Source organism: Grus americana, chromosome 4 (genome assembly GCF_028858705.1).
Source record: "Grus americana isolate bGruAme1 chromosome 4, bGruAme1.mat, whole genome shotgun sequence".
In the NCBI taxonomy this organism is placed as follows: Eukaryota; Metazoa; Chordata; class Aves; order Gruiformes; family Gruidae; genus Grus; species Grus americana.
Window position 1 is genome coordinate 4,346,341 of NC_072855.1, and position 19,219 is coordinate 4,365,559.

At 37.6% G+C, this 19,219-nt stretch overlaps 1 protein-coding gene across 1 annotated transcript in view; it reads left to right on the forward strand.

Annotated features, from left to right (window-relative positions):
* Positions 1-19,219, forward strand: part of CTNNA2 (catenin alpha 2) — a 539,666-nt gene that overhangs the window by 173,734 nt on the left and 346,713 nt on the right. The window contains exon 7 of the mRNA XM_054824266.1: positions 11,714-11,917. Within this exon, the coding sequence (XP_054680241.1) occupies positions 11,714-11,917 (204 nt within the window). The remainder of the gene's footprint in view (positions 1-11,713; positions 11,918-19,219) is intronic.

Consider the following 19,219-nt stretch of genomic DNA (forward strand, 5'->3'; position numbering starts at 1 on the left):
CTTCATTGTTTCAAATTGCCGAATCAGTCTTCTGCGGCTTAATGCTTCAAAAGAACTGCAGTGCAAATTGTCTGAATACTTTTTCAGTCCAAATATCATCACTTTTAATATTACTAATCATTCTATCTGTTTTAAGCACTTCAGCTATTGTGTTTAAATAGATGTGATGTTAATTGTCATACTCTATACAATGGTGAGTTCTGGTATAAAGTCACCTGAGAGTTATTAGTAACAAAGTTTTGGAAAGAGTTATCACTTATTGCTTCTCGGAGATAATTGATGTAGAAATTAAGAGAGTTCACGAATCTGATTCGTATCAGATTTTCTGCTTTAAAGTGCTGTTTGGAGTTGACTGATTACAAAAGTACATGCTTAATGCCTCTTTTTTTGTCTTTTAGCGTAAATGTTCCTTCTTTAATTTTAGGTCATTTAAATCCACATATCCCTGGTTTTATTAGGAAAGTAATTTATTAGTAAAACTTGGTATATATTTTATGCTTATTGAATATTTCTGCATTCTTACTGCAACTAAGGATGCACCTTTTATCTCCTCTCATGACGCTTGCCCAGATTTATTCAAGTCACGTCAAGGAGTTTGTTAAGAACTTATTGTGAATTCTGAACGTATTCTGTTTCCACTGAGGAAATGGTAGTTTTGGTCTGGTAAGGTCTCAACCTTTCTGATTATCAAGGGACTGCTGTGTTGGCACATGCTGAGTGCTGTGGGATTGATTCATCCTGTGCCCTCCGTGCTCTCCCCATAGCCGTCACGACGTGTACCAGAGACAGGACCGACCCATCACACTGGAGTGCAGTGAGGAGGTAGATAAAAAGATAGTAAAATTACTAATTGCAAAGAAATGAAATGAGAAGGACCAGGAAATCTGTGCTAGATGAAAACTGAGCTGAAGATAGACGGCGTCGACACTCCGATGTGGGGTGGGCAACTCGATAAATAGATGCGGAGTGATGGGTGTAAACCACAGCAAGGGCTGGAGACAGATAGGAGGGGGACGTGTTCTGCGTGACGGAATGGAGAGGGATCTCCGATGAGCGGGAGAGTGCCTCTGTTCGGAGTGTGGATTGAGACTGTGATTTCCTGGTTTCTAGAACTGTAGCTGTGTCAGTGGGATGTGCTGACAAAACTTTAGAAGTGCTAACTACTGCAGAAATTAAAATTCTAGGGGTTTCAAACAATTCTAAGTATTTTGCTTTAGATTTTGATATGAAAAATGAGGGTAATAATTCTTGTACGGTACTGTGAGGGTAGGTATAAGTTTTGTAAATGTAAAAATGTTTACTATGCACGCAGCGTAGACCCATAGAAAGGAGCATTTCTGTGTTTGGAGCAAGGCTTGGATTGTCTACAATAAATTATGAGTCAAGGATAAAATAAATTAATAAAGCCTGTGACTTACAAAGAGGGGAGAAGAGACATCTAAAGGAAAAAAGGGCCAAAAAAGCCTGCTTATCTCTTGTCTTGTCTATTGGTCCAGAAAGAAAATAGCAGAACTGATGCGACTGCTTAGCTGACTTTCTCCTTGCGTTTTGTGTTTGTGCGTGTGTATATAATAAATTGCCAAGTTCTGTATCTGTCAACGGAATAAAATGATATTGCATTTGTTAAAATGTGTATATACTGCTTGCTTTTTAATGCATGTTAATCCAAACAGATATACCCTAGACGTGATGTTATTTTAATATTCCGTTTTAATACTCCAATGATTTATTGTTTGTGTGTGTGCACATATCCATTTGTCTTTAAAGTTGCTCACCAGCAATATTTATCCATCTTACATTTTCTATTGCTCTGCCTGTGTCACCCCTTTACTTCCTGATTTCAAAATCACATGGAGTCTTGAATGAATATGGAAATAATTTGATTTATAAGGGGATTGATCTGGTTGAGAACTGAAAGAGGTGGTTAAAATTATTTTTGCTACATGAGGTATTTCTATATTTGGGATGGGTCTCGAGGTACTGAAAATATACCATGTTTTGTTATGAGAAGGATTTGAACAGAAAAATTCCAGGCAGAATAACTCAATCTTTAATAATTTTTTCAACAGTGCAAATCTAACATTTGGGAGACGACTACCTTTTATGAGAAAAAAAGTGTCTGATGACACTGGTCACTGTCCTCCAGGCTGTAAAATGAAGTTCATACTTAATAAATAGACTATTGTAGCATATTTCTTGAAGTTATTAATAATCCTTTGGGAATATTTTACAGTGAATGCAGTGTTCCTTAAACGGAGTGAAAGATCTATAGGTATATAATGAAAAAAAACCAACTCGAAACAAAAAACCACCATAGAAACTGAAAAGAGAAAATACTTGCGTACAACAATAGCAAAGGATGCATTTTTGGTAATAAAATTAAGAGCAGTCAAAATGTGACATAGAGGTAGCGGGCAGAAGAGATGCTGTATCATTAAGTGACTATTTTTAAAATGTTGTTGCTTTTTAGACAGAGAACTGTACAAGATATTCAGCCTGAGAAAGGATTTTTTGCACAATATTTATGGAATCTCAGTTTACTTGTAAATATGTTCTTCAAAGCAGAGATTTGTGATGCTGGAGATAAAAGGACAAAATGTGAGCTTCAGCATAAGAATGGAAACGTGTTTGTTTCAGTATTGAAATCATCAGAAACAAGTGCAGAAATATGACTGCCCGGCTGACGGCAATTGGAAGATACACTTGTTGCTCTCTCGTGTCTAGGGAAGTACAGTCAGATGGCCCTTTCCGTACAGCAGCAGTTATGTGGAATTTAAACAGGGACACCCGTGTTAGCGCGTGCTCGGAGAAAGCGTGTTGCACATTCAGATAACCTCATATGTGACTTGGAATGAAATGCAGTTGTTTGGTTGTTTTTTTTTTTTTCCCTTGTGGAGCTGAAATAGCTTTTAAACTGGAATGGTGTCGAGTCCGGCGTGTCACCTGTGACGGCAGCAGGGCCGCGTCCCGACGCTTCAAAAGCTCCGACTCAATCGTGAGATCCTTTGGCACTTTCTGCACTACCCTGGATCACCCCGAGTGGGGAAAAAAATCACAGACTGGTCATCTGTCGCGTGTTAAGAAAATAATGAGCAACTGCACAACCATGTATTTTACAGTATACCTAAAAACTTTACCTGTTTGCAAAAAAAATATGTTTGAGGATGCTGAACTGACCTTTCAAGAGAGGAATAAGCAGAGTAAATGTTCAGGCTCCTGATGACACTAAGGGGCCAAACAAGCTCTTTCTTCCGTGTCAGTGCTGCACTTTCCTGCCCACTACAACCCCTTCTGTGTGCTACTTTTGGGTTTATTTTCCCCAGAATTTTCCATGCAGAATGGGAGTAGTTTAGCAGCAAGAAACTCAAAGTGAGTTTAGATTCAGACTAGATATAAGGAGGAAATTTTTTGCGATGAGGATGGTGAAACACCAGAGCAGGTTGCCCAGAGAGGTGGTAGATGCCCCATCCCTGGAAACATTCAGGGCCAGGTTGGACGGGGCTCTGAGCAACCTCGTCTAGGTGAAGATGTCCCTGCTCATTGCAGGGGGGTTGGACTAGATGGCCTTTAGAGGTCCCTTCCCACCCAAACCTTTCTACAATTCTATGATTCTAAATTGTTTTAACCACCTGTTTCAGAAGTTCATTCTACTTTTAATTGTAGTAGTTGGCTTTATGATGTATTACAGTTACTGGTTTATCTGTGCTTATCTGTGCATGGAAAGGTATATATGTTATTGCGGACATGTGAGCTCCAGAGTACAACGGCGAGCACTGGAAATGACAGGATTTTGGTCTCAAAAGCACAGCAGAAATGTGACCTGTGGACCCTTCTTTACTAGCAGTTAGGGTCTTGTTACCGTCGTTCCCGTCAGCAGTGAGAAGGTATTTTCTGTCTAAGAGCACCATCTAGTGGGTTTCTTGATTTTAGGTTTTTTCCCCCAAAAAATATTCCTGTGTAGTAAATTAGTATTGTAAAATGATTTAGCAATCAAAAACATCGTTTGTAATTTTAATCATACCGCATTGCTACCGCTTGCTTTAATAGGAAAAAGGTAGTACGCCAACACAGCATGTGCGTTGTGTTCAACCTGTTCCTACTAGGGCAGGAACCAGTTTATTTGCACAGGAGTTTTTGTAGTTAACCCTCATCCAAACAAATTTGTTAGAGATAGTAGAAACACACGAAGGAAACACACTTCAAAAAAACCTTAATCGGCATTTCTATGAAGAAATGTAAGTTCTGTAGCAATACAGTTATTCCATTATTTGATTTATTACAGCTTGCTTATTTCATTGTTAATAATAAGTATGAATAACCGAACTGTTAAATATACTCCCTTGTTTCTCTGAATTAGTTCTCTGTTCTTCTAACGCATCGGACCGGCTCGTCGCCAGCAGCAGCATGGCATCGCACTGTCACGCTGTCCCTCTTTCTTCAAATCATAGCTGTGGGGCCTGTCCATGAAACGCAGCGTAGCGACGGGTGGGAACATGTGATTTATCGCTGAACGAGACCTGAATAGCCTTGTTAGCGCTTTGGGGGACGCTGACGTACGTACCCGAACCTGCGAGCGCGCTGCCTTTGTTTTCACGGTAGCGCAGGCACTTCTGGCAACGAAATCATTGAACGCCCTTATTTGTACAGTCGTGTCTCCCGGATTGCTCTGAAAAACTGTGTCTCTCAGTATATTACATGCTCCTTTTTACACAGTTTTCCCTACTGCCTTGTGGTTGTGGCATTGCTTATCTAAGATATCTATCAATTTAAGTTTTTAATGGCGTTTGCCACTGAGTTTTTCATTCCCTCCTCTGACACGTTGTTCACTTTGCGGTGGCGTTTGCCTTAAAAATTGTGTTTTCGTTGTGCTAAATCACTGAGAAGCGTGTTAGGAAATGATCTCTGCCTTGAAGGTTTTTACATTCTAAATAGATGAATTAATAAAGGGTAAAAAGAGAAGCGGAGGAAAGAAGGCATCGTTTGTCCAGAGTCACACAGCAGATTAATACAAGAGTCAATATAGGAGCCACAAAGCCCGAAATTCCAGTGACGTGTCTCTGCTGCTGTACTGTGCTGCTCACTGTGCTCCACGCTTGTACTGGGGTTTACTGGGATTGTCTGAGATGTAAATTTTTATAAAACTGGGTTGTACGGAAGTTTCTTATTTGAAAGTCGTTTCTGTTCTGTCTAGGAGAATTCCCCCACCTGCACCCAGGATTGCAGCTGCTGCTTCATCAGTTTTATGCCACGACGTTGTCTTCTCTGAGTACTCTTCAAACTTTGCCTTCGTGTGTTTGGTTTTTTCTCGTAGCTTCTCACGCCAGATTCACAACCGTTTCATTATGCCTTTCCTCTCTTTGAGAATATGAGTCTGAAAAATCATTTCAGCTTTCCTTCCCCAGCCCTATAGAAGAGCATGATGTGTTTGTTGGGTTTTTTTTTTTTTTGGTTTTTCTCTTTGTGTGTGTGTATTTTCTAGCCACCGCTTTGAAACTGTTCCTTTTCTTAAATAAGAAGGTTGTTTCCCATTAGAACAGAACAAGCTGATATTGCACTTCTTTTATATGATTTGATAGTTTCTTTTAAAATTCACTTTTACTCAGTTACAAGAAGAAATAACTTTTGTTTAATTGGGGATTTTGGTGTGTTTCAAGGAACAGAGCACAGTAAATTGTATAAAGGGCCCAAGAGAGGCCATCGTTACTCTCGCCATCCTTTTCCATAATAGAAATATTAAGGAAGTACAAGGAAATATTGAATTCCTCCTCCTTCTCTCAGTCAGTGGTCGGATGGGAGGTAATTCAGTGGGGAATTCTAGAAAGAAGTCTCTGTATGAAGGTAAGAATCTGACCTTCCCTTTTGCATACAGACACACAACTGTACAAACAGGAAATCACCGCAGACCAGTTTGGTCATGGTGTGGTTTGGGTTTTTTTGTTTGTTTTGGGTTTTTTTTCTTCAAGAATGTTATTTGTCGCAGTTTCATTGTGAGTTATAGCAGAGCTATAATTTACCAGCTCCAAGGTGGTTGTAGTAGTAGTGGTGGTTTCATTAACGCTATTTAGAAATTTGAAAAAAACTTAGGCTTTCCATGTGCTTTTTTCCAAGCTTGCCAAAATGCTGAGCGCTGTCAAAGTTGATGAGTCTATCCATTGCCTTAGGAATGAATTTGGATACATTTTACGTTGGCTGATTTTCAACTTTTTCCAAAATGGAACTTCCTCCCTCCCTCCAGCCTCCCAAATCATTACCATTACTTACATGGTTCAAAAGTAAACAAAGCTGTGGTTCTGAAGAAGCTGCTGAAATTTCCGTAGGACTTTCTACTTACGGAAACCAGTAGATGAGCAGATTTTTCACGAGCAATAAGGCAATGCACATAATAAGCAAATTTTTTGCAAGAGCACATACTTAATTTGGAAAATGCAGGCCGTGATACAGTAATCGTAGTTCTTTTGGAGTTTTAAAATTGTTTTAAAAGATTAATTTAATGTTTTTGGGGGGTTTTTTTAGTTTATATTTCTAATTAAAACTGGGGGGTTTTTTGGTAATGTTGAAAAAGGTATTCTAATCCAGATAAATTTCACCAAATTTCCATAATTATGTGCAGATAAATTTCATCCAATTTCAGTAATTATGTGCAGATAAATTTCATCCAATTTCAATAATTATGTGCTCTCTGATAATACAATACAAATACATTTATGTAGGGTATGTGGTTATTTTCATATTTTTCATTAAAGTGTGAATAATTTGTCTGATATTTTAAATTTCAGAAGTAGTGCCCTGTAGTTTATTAGTGTTCGTGATAGTTTATTCCTGTTTGAGCAAGATAAAGATGTTTTATAGTATTTATCAGTATGAAAACGTCTGTTTTCTGAGTTTTTATTCTTTATGAAAACATTGCAACTACTCTATAAACACACCTTTATACAATTAAAAATTTGAGACTACAAGAGCAAATAGTCAACTATAATATGCTTAAAGAAGATATAGTCACAAGTTTAAATAGTTTTCAAGTGAGTCTCCAATTATATTTAGGTAAATTTTCATAGACTTTGTTTCAGCAACTGAAGCCAAAAATGATGTATGTTTGCACTAATCTGTCCACAATTGTGAAGAGGTTTGAAACAATTATAAGGCCTGAATTATGGTGTGAATCCTTGATTTATGGCTGTAATGTTAGTTAACTAATTAGAAATGTGAAATGTTCCAGTTCATTTACATTCATCGTTCATTAACTGGCTATCAAGAAGTGACGGGAACTTGAGACTTTTGAAGGAACTTAGCCAAATTTCCTGGCAACTAGTTGTTATTCCTTCCAAGAAGACGCTGTTTCCTTGTTAACTATTGTTCATATATGCGTATACATATATTACGCATTTTGTACGTGTCAATAACACAGCCTGAAGTTTCATTTCGATACCAAGCTTTCTTTGAATAGGAGTAAAACCTTTCAGAAGCAAAAAAATAGTGTCTCTCTGGGAACTGAATGTCATGTAGCAGCTTCTCATCCCCGTTCTGTTTTTCCCAAAGCTCAAAAACCTGTTGTCCTTGTGAGATATTCGAGAAATGTTTCGAGTTTAAAATAAACATCTAAAATATCATTTATTTATAACCACCCATCAGAAAGCAACTACATTGTTATTTATTGTATTTTAAACAAAGCACAGTTCTCTTTCTTTCCTTCAAATCTCTAAGGTTGTCTTCCCAGCAGTGTTTCTTGTTATAAAAGTGAATTGAGAGGGGCCTAAAAGTTGTTTCTGGTCATTTTGTGTGACAGTAGGGTTAAGAAAACAGTGAGGCAAAAAAACCCCTAAACAAACATTTAATGATCCTGGTGGACAGCAAGTTCAACCTGAATCCGCAGAGCACCCTGAGGGTCACGCAGGTGAGCTGCCTATGGGGCTGCATTAGGAAGGGTGTGGGCAGTAGGTCAAGGAGAGTGAGCTTTGCCCCTGGATTTGGCACGTGTGAAATTGCATCAGGCCATCCAGATCCAGTTTGGTGCTAGACTGACGTACTTAAACAGATTCAGCAGAAAATGCAAGATGGTGAAGGGGTTGCAGGACGTGACAAATGGGGAGGGGCTGGCAGAGCTGGGAATCTTTTGGACTGCAGAATAAAATCTTTGAGGAGGATCTTGGGGTCTTCAACTGCCTAGTAGGGTGGTGTAGGGAAAATGGAGCTGGAGTCTAATGTGAGGTTCATGGGATGGGGACGAGAGGCAACTGGTAGAAGCTGATTGGAGGAAAATTCTGTTTGGATATTGGGGAGAAAAAAGACCCCGCACCATGAATGTGATCAAACACTGAAAGGGGGCAGAAAGATTTGAAAAATCTCCAAGGATGGAGTTTTCATCTTAAGTGGATTAAGTCTTACGCAACGTGGCGTAATGTGAAAGTTGACTGCTTTAAAGGGGTTTTTAAGGCAGATAACCTTGAGAAGTCCATTCCAACCAAAATTATTCTGTGATTCTGAATTGCCATTAATGGAATATCTCAAACAAATATTTAACTGACTTTTTAAGCCTAGAAATTCTTTATAAACAAAAAAGTTTGTGGGATATGGATGAAAAATTACTGAGTGCAACTCAGTGGTTTTTATTCTTCATGAGCTAAGGTTTGATGGTCATAAAGATTTCTTATTTAGGAAAAAAACCCCACAAATATATTCCTTTTCTGTGTTTCACAGTGAGGAAAGCTGGCTTGGATTAATTACATAGCCTCAATGATACACACTGTATTATTTAAAATGTAAATGGTATTTGCATGTAGCCTGTACAGAATTTCCTAAATTTATTCATGGAGTATGACATAACTGCTTGTGAAAATAGTGAGTGGGGTTTCGGTGATCAGAGATATTTGAGATATTTGATCTGCAGTTTGTTCATCCTCGAGGCTTGGAAAGGATGGAAATATTCCAGGAATACATTCTTGGTAGGTTCTTGGGTCTCATAGAAGACCGAGTGCAGGGTCTTCAAACCTCTAAGAAGAAAAAATGTGATTCATGACTCACTGAGAGGTGTGAGATTTAAAGTTTGAAATTTGCTGTGTAGGTAGAGAGCCTTATACCTACAGCTGTGAGGAAGAGGAGGAAAAGTGAGGCATTTCTGGAAGGAATGGTTATGTTGCTATAACTGCAACATGAAAATTGGAAGAATGCTGTGTGGATATTGCTTTGATCAAGTCTATGGATTAAGAAAGAGATTTGCTACGAGTAGAATCTATCTTGACTATTGGAAATCCTCTAGTCTTTAGTAAAGAGTACTTCCTGTCTTTGTTAATGACCATTTTTATGGTATTTTTTTAAAAAAAAAAGAACACATGACCACTAACATGACCATTCTCTGGTCATTTAAAAAAAAAAAAAAGCAAAACAACCAGATTTGAAAGAAGAAAACACTGCAAATAATCAGAAATATGCAGCTAATTTTTTTTTTATAACTTTTTCTTACTAATGGCTAAAATAGCTAACATAGTTCATTTGATGCGATTCCAGTCTTGCTATTACTGAATTAAATATGCTGTTGTGAGGGTGAATTAATATAGTTAGCTTCTGAAAATCCCAGTGCTTCTGAAGAAAAGTGTGGTGGTGAGCTCTGTTCTTTAAGTATTATCATTTGACTGAAAAGCACAGCTACATAAATGTGCATAAGCTCGACTCGTAGAGAAGTAATTTCTAGTTTAGATGCTTGTAAAACTGCTCTGGTTACTGCTGTGAAACATAGACCCTAGAAGATACATATGAGACGTTATTTCGCATTCTGGGTAATGCCGCATTAGTTTCTGCTAAGTCAGCGGTTCCTGGAGCTGGAACAATATGCTATCTGCTTCAAATTCTGCTATTTGTCCTTTTTATTAAATAATGAATCTTCATAAATTTCCCGACATCCTAATGTTTATTACTTTTTAATGGCTACACATTCAGTGAAGTTATAGATTTCTGAAGGTTTGATCCTTTTTCCCTGTATAGTAATGAGTTATGTTTTTTATGCGTGGAGTTAATTGGAAGTTTTATTGAGAAATAAGCAGACTTTTTGTAAAAGCCTTGTCCCACTGAATTAAAGAAAGCATATTCACTCGGAATCAGAATTTAGCCGAGAATAAGTTCAGCTGAGCATATTTTGATTCATAACAACAGATACAGTTTTCAGCGTTAGAGGCAGATGTTGGTTATGTATCATGTCCCTAAATCCTGATTTTAATATACCGTGGTGTATTTTTTTCAAATTAACTGTGTCATTTGGCTTGCGCTTGTTGATTGCTCTTGGATGTTAAAGGAAACAGACTAATCATAAAGTTATCAAAATGTTGTGAAAATTAAAATGGTTCATTAATAAAAATCCAGTGTGCTTTCAAACAGGTGTGATTATTAGAAAACAGAATACTTTTAACTTTTTTAGATCTGCCTCCTATGTTCCTATTTCATGATTAATTTTCTTTTAAAGCTCAGATAAGAAGTTTGGGGCTTACAGAGCATTTCTAGATAATATGCAATTATGAAACTTCTTTCCATGATTGCAGCAAAAGGTTACTGAATTACACGGTGTCGCTAACGTGCCTGTAAGTGGGAGAAGGAAATTATTTCTTTTGTAGTTGTTACTTTGAACTAGAAAGAGAGAAAAACAAGTCAGAATATAATCTAGTGGTGACTCGAAACTCATAATGCTACATAAGGTTCTACACTAATAGGGGTAGAATCTGTGTGATTTAGCCCTATTTGATATTTGGTAATAAGTTTGATATATATAAAGTAGACAAGTGTTTAGCAGTGATCATAATTTAAGAATTAAAATGTCTTTCATAGAAAACAGTCTTTGAAAACCAATTTTTTTTTTCTAGTGGAATAAAGATATTTTGCTAAACAGTAGGCTATTTCACAAATTAAAGATGTTTTCAGATTGTCTTCCTGTAGTGCTCTCTTTTTAGTTAAGTAATCCAGCACTTTTTCCCCGATTGAAAAAAAAAAAAACCAAAACCAAAACAGAACAAAAAGTTTGTAAAAGCCTTTAGAAAAAGATTTTTAAAAGATGTTCTACAGAATGGGAATCAGAGATATTTCACATTTTTCTCTGTGTGATTATCTAGTAATGTTTTTCTTGTAGTGTTAATGACAATTTCCTTTTTTTTTTCATACTGAGATGATCTAGTAGCATTTCAGCAGTGTGGTCTACTAATAAAAATAATCAAAATGAAGCAATTAGTTAACAGAGAATATTCTACTGTCTGTTCAGTCATAAATAACTTGCACCCTTCATATGAATTTTCTGATTATTCAAGAAATTTTCAGAAGATTCAGGCAAGAATAATATTAGTTTACTTCAAGATGAAATATATACATATAATATATAGAGGTAGAGACAAACACACATTTTGCATGCATACTACGGTAGTTTAGGATTTGTTGATTTGTTTTATACTATGTGCTTCCCAAATACATATTTGAACCAGTTGTGTTGCTCTTGACAGTGGTCTTTTATAACTATAGGTTGCGAGTTATTTATATACATAATTATTTTAAATTTTATTTATACATTGGGATTTCAGAGCTACCAGATACTCCTGTAATATAGATTTGTCAGGAATTTGGCTGACAATTTATTTATACAAAAGACTAAAAACCTCGTGAAGCCACTGAAATAAGAGACACTTAAAAAATGCCCAAGACCCGTGTACGCTCATAATTTTCCCACTCATATTTTGTCTTTTAGAACAAAATTATTTTAGACCCAATGACTTTCAGTGAGGCCCGCTTCAGACCGTCTCTGGAAGAAAGGCTGGAGAGTATCATCAGCGGAGCAGCGCTGATGGCGGACTCTTCGTGCACGCGCGACGACCGCCGGGAGCGAATCGTAGCCGAGTGCAATGCCGTGCGGCAGGCTCTGCAGGATCTGCTCAGCGAGTATATGAATAACGTAAGTCATACGCTCTTACTACTGGTTGCTTCTTCAGTAGATGATTAAACCATTCTGAGGCTAATGTTATGACTTTAATATTTAACAAAAACAACAGTGCGTCTTTATACCAGGAGTAAAGGTAATGCTACTTGAATTATTTAACTTTTTAGTATATTGCAAATGTTTGACGGAAGTTTGATACAATCAGAAGCTCACGGGAATGTTTTTTTTTACCTGCGAAGGAACTCCACACTCCCCATAGCTTTAGCATTAAAGTTTCTTCTTAGGTAATAAATAGCCAACAAGTATTCCTTTTGAGGTAAAATAGTTTTAAAAGGAAACCTAATGGCAAGCAGTGTAAGTGGGAATTGGCCTAAGAATTATTTTCTTCATGAAAGTGAATGCAGTTAATTTTCCACTTGATTTCCACTGGGTGGTGGTGGTCATTGTGTTTGTTCATGAGGATGTTACCTGTAGATAACTGATGTGAGGTTGTCTCTTTGCTGTGTGGGTTAAACCACTGAAGGTCTTCACTTGCTGTTGGGGCTATTCAATATTCAGTTGCCTGGAAACTCGTGAGTTTAGCGCTGGTGCTGTTCAGACAAAGAAAATCTGTGCAGGGTTTGAAGAGGTGTTAAATTGTTCAACGTGGTGTTAGCCCGTAGCGTGTGACCTTTGTTCTGCGGAACTTGTCCCAGAAAATTCTCTCCGCCTAACATTGTGAATTAAAACTCGTAAGTACTATCGCTGTGTCATCTGGAGAATGTGCGATGAAGTCCTAAGCTACATCAACAACCTTTATAAACATGGACATGTTTGCATACAGGTATCAAACTGAGCATCTGATACTTTGCTATTTCTTGTCTGTCATTGCTACCAGAGGATAAGGTGGCGTATTTTCATCCCGTTTTGCTAAAACCATCAAAAGAACGTTGAAGAGACTGTTCAAGGATGAACCTCTAACACTGTTATTTTCACTGGTAGTTACGGTTAGTTGGTAGAGTGACACAAAGCAGTATCAGTAGTGCACACTTCAGTCCGTTAGTCGTTTTACCGTACAGTTCAAAACTGTCTGTGATGGTTTTAAGGTGTTATTCCATATAGCAGAGTCACCTCAAGGAACAGCTGTTTCTGATGGTGCAGAATTTAAAAGCATATGTTACTTGCTTTTTTTGTTTTTTATGAAGTGATAGTTGAAAGGTTCTTATACTGTGAATGTAAGCAAAGTCTATGTCGTTGTATTATGGGACAGAAATTATAAAGAGAGCATTAAATAACAGGTGATGAGACTGTGGTGGAAGAGGACTTGCCGGACTGCTTCCTGCAGAGTATTGCTTTGTAGAACTGTTAGATGTAATCCTTAAAGAAATGTTAGGTGTAGTCTTTCAAAAAAAACTTTGAGAACTGATGGATTGTGACTTCTTATTTTGTTGTGGTGCCTCTTTTTAAGTACACAGGTTTTTGGTAACAGTGCAATTTGCCCTTGGACCAGAACCATTTTTATTTTATTTCTGACCACATTTACAAAGGAAGGAGAGTTTTAAATGACTGTAGGCATTCATGACCACACTAAAGGTGGCTAATATAGTTTCATCATTTGTACTTAAACACATAGTGGTTTGAGCATCTGCTTTTATGGTTACTGCAGTACGTTTTTTTTTAATTGGTCTTCCTCCTTTTTTCTTCACCCCCACCCCCTGTTCTAATTAGTCTGAGCTGCACCATTCCTTTTTTCCTTTTTTTGTGCTTTATATTGGAATGTAATCAATTTAAGCTATTTTTACAGCTATTGAGTAACCATTGTAAGAACCGAATGTATACTTAAGTTACATAAAGTGAAGTACTTCTAATTTAAACACATCTGGGACTGTAGGATTTGAGAATGATATTGCATTAAATGTCTTCCAAGCTGATCTCAGCAGATAAAAGGGATGAGGTTCCATTTACAGATTAAGACACATAAGTACAGATAGGTAAACTAGAGGTCTTAATTCAGTTGTTTAAACTAGATGCCTAGTGCCGTTCAAAAATACCTGTTTAAATAGTGCAGCGCTCATTTGAACAGAAGCGTTTGGATCTACCATGGCTCTTGTGTCGTATCTGCCAGCCCCACTTCCATGTCACGTATGGTCTAGGGAGGAACAAATGGCCAGAGTCCTACCTTTATCGAATCCTTTCAGCTTCAGTTGCCTAAGCTCTTGTTATAATTGATGGAGATCAGATCAATACTGCTGAGGGAACCTGAAGAGCCATTCAGATGACTAGGTGTTATAATCTATATGGGATAAGTTAAATAACTCTATATTAACTAAATCTCCATTAACTAGGACAGAAGATACCTAGCTTGTAGGCGGCTCCTGTTTAGGAATCTATCTAGAGACTGAATTGCACCCATTTGTCTGCCCGTGGCAGAATTTGCTTTAGTATTTAACTATTTGTTTGAAACCTGGGGATGGATTTTCTTGGGTTCGCAGTAATGCTAGGCATGTTCATTATGATAAAAGATTTCACTTGGAAAGTTCTTTAAAAGCTTGGATGGGTTTCCAAATGGTAAAACTGAAAGACACACACTGAACATAACACGGTTATAAGTCTGATCAAGAGGTGGCTAGATTGTCAGACCATGTGAGCTTTGAGATGATTTTTCAAAGGTGGACATGTTTAACGTCTTCTGCGCATATAGCCTTAAACCACTGCGATATACTCTCACTAGAAAGCCTCTGAAATTTACTCAGATATTGATGCTTTGGGTTTTTTGCTGTTTGATGATACCTGGAAAATGATGGATCATTTTTGGCTGGTGATAGTCAATCAAATGTGCTGGTTTTGATGTTTGCCGTTAGATACAGAGAACATAGAACAAATTAAATATTTTGTGGTCATATTTGAAGGATACACACAATGAAGTGCGGGGTACTGGCAGTGTGCTGTACAGTCAATGTTCAATCCTTCTTCAACTTAAAATCATTCCTTTCAAGTCACCTACTCCCATGATTTGGGTTCAGAAGGGTGTTTCTTTCTGTATACAAGAGAATTTCTATTTTTTGGTTGTTAAGTAGATTCTGTATTCCCTTTTACCTGTTGGATGTTTACATTGCAAAGTGAACCTTATAAATTGATTGTGGTTTGTGTGGTTGTGGTTTGTGTTCTGTCCTATATTAAATATTCATTGAAGCTAAGTAAAATATTGAGTGCAAAAAACCACACTCAGAATGGAGACATTGTTCTTGAAGGTCCACTGATCTTTTGCTTTTGCACCAGTGGATGGTATTGCAGGCAGGAATCGGAAACTGGAAGGTTTATAGGGAGCTGTATGAAATACAGGGTTGGTTATGTGATGCTGCAGCGTGCTTTCTAGCCCTTCAAATGATGAATGCTGAAGGCAGTGCAAAGAGAAAAATGGGTTTTCCCAGGTTTTGTGTACAAGAAAGGGAAATAACTTCCAACTGAACAATGCAGGAACTTCTGCCTTTTAAGTAGTATAAGAAGTATAAGAAAACCTCCTCCACCTGCAGAACCTCCCTCCCGTGCCCACCTCTTTCTTAGAAAGTTCCCTGTAGAGAGGGATGCATCTTATCTTCTGCGCTCCCCTGGGGCATTTGAAGTACATCCATCGTACCTCCTGGTATATTCCCTGCACCTGAGATCTGTTTGGTTGCTAGGTGCTTTACCAGACTTTAGTGGAGGAATATGCTCTGCTACATAGCAAGGTAAAATTTAACACACATAACAACATTGTTCTCCCCGTTCCTCTACCCAGTCTTTATGGATCCATCACAGACTACCAAGTAGGTAATGGTGGTCTTCCAATTATGCCAAGGGTAAAATCTCTCTATGTGTAATCCAGAGGTTTACTGGAGTAAGTTAAAGCTGTTTTGCAATTCAGGAAAGTAGATGGGCAGATGCCACAGGTAATCGTATCATTTGGTGAGGAGGAGCCAAGGTTGGTGAAACAAAGCTTCAAGCTGTAAGGTATAGGGATATGAGTTTAAAAAAAACGTAGATACTCACTTTCAAAATGCTGGCAACCAAAGAAAAATAAGAAAAGAAATTCTGTAAAGAGGAGGATAGGGTAGATTTCAATGCAGATGAGTAAAAATAATGCTGGTTTTGCAGCTATATTATTTTCTGTTATAAAGGTTTTAGGAAAAGTGACAGAAATGTATTTAGAGGACTGTGAAAAGACACAGTTGGAGAGATGTGTTTTGGTTCCTCCTTCCTTCTCCACAGACAAATGTTGGTTTGTTTCATTTCCTACATGTCAAATAAGATTTTTTTTTTTTTTCCAAGCTAACTTCACAAATATTCAGATGTTCTGGTCTCAATTCAGAGGTTATTTAAGCAATTATTGTTGTGGGAGGTTTTTGAATGATTATTGCTACGGGAAAATTAGTCCCTAGGATCTTTACCAGTTCTATGAATAATTAGGTATTTGTATAGTATATTGCACTGACTGGAGCCTCACAGTACGTGAGATGTAAACTGTTTCATTATTGTTTGTGTATCTAGTAATATATATTAGTTTCATTTGTCTTATCAGTAACTCTGTCAAAATATTTTCCCAGCATGGTATCTATTATTTCTGTGGTGAACTCAGCTGAACTTCAGAATCTTTTATTTCTGGGAAGCTGGGGCAGGAGGACTCTCAGTCTGCTAGGTCATATGACTTTTTTTTTCCAGTCTCTCACAGAAAATTGATAGGGCTTTTTTACAGATTGTTATGTACATGTGATAAATCTCATCCTTTTTTTCAAAATAAAATTACATTTCTAGACTTCTGTCCTACAGAGAAGAACTAAATACAGCTCCACAGAAGCTCTTAATACAATTGTTTTCCATTTGTCTAAATGAAAAAATTATTTAATGGATGGTTAGTTCTGATTGTGGTCTAGTTTCCTGCTGGTTTACTCTCCTGGATCCTTCATGATTTGTATTGCAGGCTGTCAGGGAAAAAAAAAAAATCTTAGAAATGTGGGAGTTCCAGCTCTTAAACTCAGACTCTAGGATTAGAAACACACTGCCAAACTCATATAACCCAAGGCTGGGCAACCTTTCTAGCAAGCATGAGGGTACTGCTGTGCCGATGTCCGATTAAGACAAGAAAGGAAGAAAATTATATCTTTAGAAAAATATACTTAAAAATGGATGTTTTGAAATTCCTCTGACATAATTGATTTCTGTGCCAAGCAAAGTAAAATTAAATTTTCGATTATTGGGGTGTATTAAAGAGAAATTTGGAAACCAGTTGACAAGTGGGTAAGCCATGACTGTTAAAGAACTCTGTAATCACTTGAACACCGGCTTGGCATTAATTCAAGTCACCATTTGAAAAAGTATTTCCTATCTGGTTCAAATGCAAGGTTACCTTCTTAAAACTTTTGGATTATTAAGCCAACCTTCATTCTCATGCCTTCCGTTTCCTCTCAGCTAGTGCTCCTGCCACCAGCCACTGCCAACATTTCAGAAGAGCCTGGGGTTTCTTTTCATTGTAATTGGGTTTGGGGACAGAGGATATTTCTGTGTATCCAAGTGGAATGAACAGTCCTTTCTGAAGTCCTTGTATTACTACTGATGATTTAATGTATAGACTTGAGGACCAGAGAACTGCAGGGTAGGCTTTTTGGGGGGGGGGTTGTTGATACTTTACTGATATTACCATAGGAATAACATTGCTCAGTGTCTGCTCTTTGTAATCTTGTTCTCTAAAGTTACTACTCATTCCTGATATCTGTTCACTGTAACCGAGACGCTATAGGCTCTAATTCCCATTTCCTACAGAGGAGAAAATGTCGTATCTTGAAAACGTAAAATATAAGAAGAACGAACAAGAAAACACAAATCTGCGGGCAGTTTTTCTTCACAAATAGATCAGTGCAAAATTTGAATCGCTCAAAGTAAAATTATAGTGCTGCAGTACATGAAAATGAAATGTCCTTAACGGACAGCTGAAGTTATTGTGCTTGATTGGAGAATGAAAAACATGATAGCAAACGAAAATCTATAAACTCTCAAGATACTGTCAGCTTCCATATATAGCAGCTCCATCTGAATTCATGTTTAAGAGAGAAGTAATAGTTCTGGTGTACGTTTCAGTTTGGTGCTGACTTGCATGAGGTTAATCTGGGTGACAGGGAGCAGGAAATTACAGTTATGAGACAGAGAAATGTCTAGCTGTCCTGAGATGAGTAATCAAGGATGAGTGACAAGAGATTGACTGCTGGGTCATCAGGATCACCTGATTTAGGCATGACCGGCTCAGCAGAACAATTTTTCCATTGGTACCATTGTTGAGTTCCTAGCTTTCTGAATAATTGTTAGAGGACGATGGCTTGTTTGAAGCTTTCGACTCTATTTCAAGCTGGAGATAAGCTACTTTACTCTTCATTTTGCTCTTTTAGAGGCTATATGAGCAATTTTGTCTTTCTTAACTTGGAAGAAACAAGTAGAAACACAGTCGTTATTAGCGGAGGAATAGGATCTGTTGCCAAACGGGCAAATGTTTTATGATGTGTCACAGCATTACTTCTCAGTCAGTTCAGGTTTCTTTGCATTTGTGCGTCCTTCCTGAGTGCCTCGACTTCTCGTGACTGTACATAAACAACTGTCGAAGTATGCTACCTACAATCTAATTGAAGCCGTCTTTTAAGGAACCTTCTGACTCTTCTTTTTCGTTGATAACATCAGGGCCTCGTAGGGGACACCCGGTATTTTTCGATAGTTCTACAGAAATGCTGCGCCGTTTGCAATTGCACAAGTGAGTTTTGATTTATTTGTTCATTCCTGTATTTTCTGGGTTTGCAGGTCCCTGTTCGGTGTTTGTTTTGTTTTTCCTAGCAGATACAGAGAACCGCGCTGATGTTTTCCATCAGAAACAAATAGAAAAACTCTGTGAGAAAGTGGGACTTTATGACTTGGAAATGACAAATATGCTAACAATTTGTCTTTACTTCAGGTTCTGGTGGTTGCAAATTTCCACAGCCCTGTGGTGTTTTATATGTTTGGATGAGTAGATTTTTAAATTTACTGAATTAATATTTGTGGGAGGAAAAGCTGTTTCTGAACAACAGTACTGATAGCTTTTCCCTGGTGGTGTCCCCTGGAGAACATTTTATAGGTGCCTCCTTTATGCTCTTTGTCTTTAAAGACAGATCATGATATGTCATGAAAAAAGGTTTGTATTTCTTGTTGAAGTGTAAATAAATCACAGGAGGGTTTTTGGAATGTAAGGCTGAATTACTGTATTTGGTTGAGTGATGTTTCTGACAAGATATTTCCCTCCAAACTAGCGTGGAAATTTTCAGGACTGCCTGTAAATCCAAC